Source organism: Vigna angularis, chromosome 7 (assembly GCF_016808095.1).
Source record: "Vigna angularis cultivar LongXiaoDou No.4 chromosome 7, ASM1680809v1, whole genome shotgun sequence".
Taxonomy (NCBI): domain Eukaryota; kingdom Viridiplantae; phylum Streptophyta; class Magnoliopsida; order Fabales; family Fabaceae; genus Vigna; species Vigna angularis.
This window is the reverse complement of record NC_068976.1, coordinates 18,627,385-18,633,551: the sequence shown is the minus strand read 5'-3', so window position 1 is coordinate 18,633,551 and position 6,167 is coordinate 18,627,385. Positions and strand designations below refer to the sequence as shown.

The 6,167-nt window shown below is 36.0% G+C and overlaps 1 protein-coding gene across 4 annotated transcripts; it reads left to right on the top strand.

Annotated features, from left to right (window-relative positions):
• Positions 1-2,005: 2,005 nt before the first annotated feature.
• LOC108338421 (scarecrow-like transcription factor PAT1) lies at positions 2,006-5,340 on the top strand. 4 transcript variants are annotated; one of them, XM_017575293.2, is made up of 2 exons: positions 2,006-2,187; positions 3,406-5,340. In XM_017575293.2, the coding sequence occupies exon 2, from the start codon at positions 3,565-3,567 to the stop codon at positions 5,194-5,196; it is 1,632 nt and encodes a 543-aa protein (XP_017430782.1). In that variant the 5' UTR covers positions 2,006-2,187; positions 3,406-3,564; the 3' UTR covers positions 5,197-5,340. The 4 variants fall into 4 exon arrangements, with proteins under 4 accessions (XP_017430782.1, XP_017430780.1, XP_017430781.1 ...); XM_017575291.2 differs by having other exon boundaries at positions 3,402-5,340; XM_017575292.2 differs by having other exon boundaries at positions 3,261-5,340.
• Positions 5,341-6,167: the final 827 nt, after the last annotated feature.

Below are 6,167 nucleotides of genomic sequence, written 5' to 3'. Positions count from 1 at the left end.
TCTTTTCTCTCTCCAAAGTCTTTCAATCTCAACCATTATTCACTCAACACTTATATATTTATAAACACTTTTTTTTAAGAAATATTAGAAGCACCTGAAATAAAAAGTGAATCTAATCAAATCAAATTAACATGTACACAAGATCCAATGCAATGAAAACTAATGAGTACAGTAGATTTGTCACTTCCCAACCTAGATTTTGCTGGAGGATGAGCATGCTTTTAATTGCAGACATGCACTTTGTGTAAGTCAGGCTATGCTTACTGATACATCTAAAGTGAAAAAGTGTCTAAAGTGATAAAGTAAGAGTGTATTTACTCAGTTTTAACTAGAAATACCTTATGATTACATGGTATTTCAATTCTAATCAAGAGTAGATAAACCACTTTATATACTTTTTCACTTGAGGGAAGTTGAATTCATCATTTCTACACTGTTTGTTACTGTGTTAGAAACATTTAATCTGCTGCTAAGTTGGGTTACTGTGTTACACTGTTTTTTCCTATAACTCTATATAGGTTCTGTGCTCTTTGGTTCCTCTTACTTTGTATGTTTGCATATCATATAGGAGAAGTCAGAAATCATTGTACTTCTAAAGTTAAAAACATATTTCCAACTTTTATCAAAACATAGTGCAAAAGTAAGTTGGTCCATTTTATTTAAATGACCAAGAATGATAGTTTTGCTGGGATCAAAGGGTGACTGTTTGAAAATTAGAGAACAATTAGGATATAATGTTTCCTTTTCATGAGATCAAATACCATATTGCTTTACATATTTTCTCCTCAGTGTGAATCCTCTTCCAGAATTTCTATATTGATTTCTAGTTCTTATTTTATTGCTTTTCATTTGCTGATATCCTGCAAAGAACTATGCTACTGTAGTCCCCTGCATTCCTTTTGCAGACTGTTTGTTGAATTTATCTTTGGAACTTAATCTGTGATATTAAGGAAATTAATGTTAAAATAAAGGTAAATATCTTTTTAAATCTTAATTTATGGTGTTTAGTTTGAGGTACGATCACCAATTTCATGTCAAACTGTTTCTCTGTTATTTTTCTTTTATTTTCAAGCAACTTACTGAAACAGTGTTTCAGCTAAACAATCACTCTTAAAATTTCCCAAATCAAAGATTGGATTTTTCTGGTAATTTCTATATAATGCAAGTAGATGCATCTTTTTCAGCACAAAGGGCTAATGTAGTGGTATAGAAAATTGTATATTAAGCAGTTCATACTCTAATTTTTAATGAACAGTTTGGGGACCCCAGTGGTGTATCCTCCATCTATGATGAACAGAAACTCTCAAATAACACTAACAATACAAGATTTTATAGCTAAAATAATAGTAAATTACAATCCATTTATGAGTTGAGCATGCCATTTATATGATGTCATTGCCCATACATGTCGTGCAAGAGATATCTGTCCACCTAAACCACCCTGGATGGATGCTCTTGCAAACCTAGTCATCATCATTATTGTATATATTGTTTACCTATAATACTGAACATTAATCTATATAATAATCCTTATTATATGACACTATTCAGAGTATTCAATACCCTATTATCCAGCAATGATTTCCACTGTGAAATCAGAGAAATTTATGAATATCTTGTTAATCATTTGTCTAAGTAGTGTTAATTCCTTATATAGATTAAAATCATATCACATGTAATCTCTTCCTAATAAATTTTTTCGAAAAAAAAGTCTACTAGTGATATGAAAGTCGATTGTGACCATAGTGGAAGAAACTCAGTTGTGTGGTATAGAAAAATTATACATACAATACCAGTATTTATTTCTTTTACATTTAATACAAGGTTTTTCTTAGAAAAGAATGATAGTAATGGTCTTAGAAAAAATGAATGGGAAAGTAGATGGATTGAAAAGGAAACTGAAGTGAAGCAGCTAATGCTAACTCACTCAAAGAGGGCCACGTGTGATGTGAGACATAATTGTAAGGGTGGCATTGATGGCTGTATTTGACCAAGCAAACTGATAGCAAAGGGTGCTCTTGTCATTTCAATAAAAAGAGTTGTCACCGAGCATCATATTAACACCAACCAATGCTTTCTGAGTAGTTTTTTCTTCACTGGAATAGCCTTGTCTTCTACTACACTCCCACATGCTCTGAGATTCTAGTTCACTGTGCTTTTCCAACCCTGCAATTTTCTCAAATCTTGGTAAGGAAATGGTATAATGTTCAAAAACTTCTCAAACTGAAGCCATTGGCTTCATAGTTTCCTTGAAAATTTGCTTCTGGGTTTGTCTTCACTTATTTACAAGGGTTTGTGAAGTAAAGTATATTAAGCTCATACTTCTTGCCCTTGAACTTTAAGAAGTTCCAGTGTTTTAGCATTTCTGTTTTTTATGTCAGGATGTGAATGGATTTTACAGAAATGTATATCTCCCTTTTTCTAATCTTTAATTGATTCTTAACCAAATCATGCAGTGAGAAGAGAACTTTAATTTCCAGTTCTAATCATGAGTTGATGTGCATTTTGTTGTTAACCTATGTGCTTATGACATAAATTATGATTTATGTATAGTGATAGCTTGATTAACCTTGCCTTGTATAGGTGAATATTGGCCAAAGAATATCTGTGTAACTTCATTAAACAACAAAAGGAAAGTACTTCCCGTTTGCTGTTTCTGCTTTTTGTGTTTTATACATCTGTTCTGACCGAAATTTAAAGCTTTCTTCTTTCAGCTCAGCCAAATTCAAAGTACTGAAATGAATTAATCAAGCAGAATCGGAAATTTTCTTCACAACATTATATTTTCATTAGATTTGGCTGAGGATTTTCCCTTAAATTCTGCAGTTGTTTCTAATGGCTAGCTTCATTCAAATGAAAACTAATTCAACCATATGTGGGGCCATGTACATTTTTCGCGTCTTATTTTTTACATTTTTATTGAAATCTGATGTTCATGTTTTGATAATCCCCTTTCCCTTTCCGAATAAACATGCCCTTCTCTTTTATTTAATTCTGGAAATTTCAAAAGTATTTTTCTTTCTTTCTGGCGGAGAAAAATCAGTAATCTTTAGAATTGGTCAACTGTGATGTTTCTCGGAAATTCTCACTGATTGATCCCAGTTTGTTCTTCATTCTTTTGTGATAAAAAGAAAATAAGCAGATTGTTTGACTTGGTATGAGAGTCAAGTTGATAATACACGGTAGAAGAAGAAGAAGAAGAAACAAAAAAGTAGACTAATGTTAACAGTGCGCTGACTCTAAACTCCTAATTTCTGTAGGACCTGAAAAAGTTGTCCTTAAATTCCGTTCCCATGAACTGAATATTTGAGCTGCAGCTTTCTCTCTGTTCTATTCATTGTATGTAAGTTGCAAGCTGCAACTGAATATGATAAAACTGATGCTGGGATGTTTCCACGCAGACAGAAGATCATGTTAATAAGAAGAGAACCTGAACAATTCAGGGCCATATCTGTTATGTTGCAATGAGGATCAATTAACAGCTATCTCTAGGCCACTATTGTCCATTGTTCTGCTTCAAGGTACAATCTGAAAGAGATCACTTGAACTACTACAGCAGTTATAATGCAGGCATCAGAGCAACATAGAAGTTCAAGCATGTACTATCAACCATTACAACAAATTGAAGCCTACTGCTTGCCGCAGTATGGGAACCTTAATCAACAGCTATATTACCATGGTGGAAGCCATGGAACTCACTTTTCAACTCCAAGTTCTTCTGAACTTTACTGTACATTGGAATCATCCTCTGTAGCTGGCAGTTTCACCCTTTACAACTCTCCTTCAACTGTTAGTTTCTCACCTAATGGTAGCCCCATATCACAGCATGACTCTCAGTCATATCCACCTGACCAGTATCATTCTCCTGAGAATGCCTATGGCTCTCCATTGAGTGGCTCCTGCATAACCGATGATTTAAGCAGCTTCAAGCACAAACTGAGAGAGTTGGAAAGTGTAATGCTTGGCCCTGACTCTGATAATCTTGATAGTTATGACAGTGCCATAAGCAATGGAAACAACTTTGCTTCACTTGAGATGGACAGCTGGAGACAAACAATGGTGGCAATTTCTAGCAAAAACCTGAAGCACATCCTTGTTGCATGTGCCAAAGCCATTGCAGACAATGATTTGCTTATGGCACAGTGGCTGATGGATGAACTAAGGCAGATGGTGTCAGTTTCTGGCGATCCAATTCAACGGTTGGGAGCATACATGCTGGAAGGACTTGTTGCACGATTGGCTGCTTCTGGGAGTTCGATATACAAAGCTTTAAGATGCAAAGAACCAGAGAGTGCTGAGCTTCTCTCCTACATGCACATACTGTATGAGGTTTGCCCCTACTTCAAATTCGGGTACATGTCTGCAAATGGAGCCATTGCAGAAGCTATGAAAGATGAAGAAAGGGTGCACATAATCGATTTCCAAATCGGTCAAGGAAGCCAGTGGATAACTTTAATTCAGGCTTTTGCAGCTAGACCTGGAGGGCCACCCCACATTCGGATTACAGGTATTGATGACTCACAATCAGCTTATGCCCGCGGTGGTGGACTGCACATAGTGGGAAGGAGGTTATCAAAGCTTGCTGAGCATTTTAAGGTGCCGTTTGAATTTCATGCTGCAGCTATCTCTGGCTGTGATGTTCAACTACACAACCTTGGAGTTCGACCGGGGGAAGCTCTGGCTGTGAATTTTGCATTCATGCTACATCACATGCCAGATGAAAGTGTGAGTACACAGAATCACAGGGATAGGTTGTTGAGGTTGGTTAGGAGCCTATCGCCGAAGGTGGTGACACTTGTTGAGCAGGAATCTAACACAAACACTGCTGCATTCTTTCCTCGTTTCCTTGAAACTCTGGACTATTACACAGCAATGTTTGAGTCAATAGATGTTACTCTTCCTAGAATTCATAAAGAGAGAATCAATGTTGAGCAGCATTGTTTGGCAAGAGATTTGGTTAACATCATAGCTTGTGAAGGGGTTGAGAGGGTGGAACGGCATGAGGTGCTTGGGAAGTGGAGGTCAAGATTTGCAATGGCCGGTTTCACTCCTTACCCTTTGAGTTCACTGGTGAATGGTACCATCAAGAAATTGCTTGAGAACTACAGTAATAGATATAGACTTGAAGAGAGAGATGGAGCTCTGTATCTGGGTTGGATGAATAGAGATTTGGTTGCTTCTTGCGCATGGAAATGAGACATGGGTAATATGTGACTCCTGCAAGTTTGACAGGGTGCAAAGAAGAACCTATGCCTCTTCATTTTCTGTTCCATTACTGTAAAAGTTAATGAGAAAGTTGTCGACATTAAATCCAATCTAATAGTCTATTTTCTTTGTTTCGAGCATTTCCAAAGAAATTGTAGGTACAAATTTTCTCTTTAAGCAATATTAATCTATCATTTCAAAATCTTTTCTGGCCCCTGAATTCTGAGCACCCCAATGGTTAAATAATATACTTAGACTTAGAATATTTTGAATTCTGAGCACCCCAATTGTAGAATATATCATAAGAGTGCCATTTTGAAGCTATGCTATCCTGTTAGCAAACATTGTTGTCCATATAATTTATTACATGTTTTGCTTTAAGCGTTAGGATTAAATTAATAAAACAGCCCAGCTGGCTTCATTTAAGATAACTAGTTATTTACTGAAAGAAAAAACACAACTACGACAGAGTTTAAAATTTATCTTTATTCTGTGAGGAAGAGGGTAGGCAATAGGACTAAGATTAACTTTGCACAGTCACTCCTTTTATTGGTCCAGGGTCTGCGTATTAAAGGGGTTATGCGGGTGTGATCGTTGCTTTGGTGGACCAATATGAAGGAAAATTCTTGTGTCCTTCTACAGAAAGAATTTTCATTTTACAGGAAAAATACTATATCATTGAAAAGAGGATGTGGCTTTCATCATCAGGGGACCTCAACATTTGCAAGTGTCGCTTTGTGAAGGAAGAACGAATTTCTTGCAAGCTGACTTACTCGAACATAACTTGTAAAGGTGGACTTGACAAAATAATATCAGTGCCAAATACGAGAATTGCATAAATTCGAAAGGGTAAAGTGACATTATAAATATAGACAATTTTTTCAGGAAGGTTTTCTCTGGCTTGTAAGATGAAACTCTTTCTGATTTTCAATTCAGTAGCAAGAGAGGTGAAAGTCAAAAGA

Coding starts and splice junctions, on each gene's coding strand:
- LOC108338421 (XM_017575293.2), top strand. CDS start 3,565: ATGCAGGCATCAGAGCAACATAGAAGTTCAAGCATGTACTATCAACCA.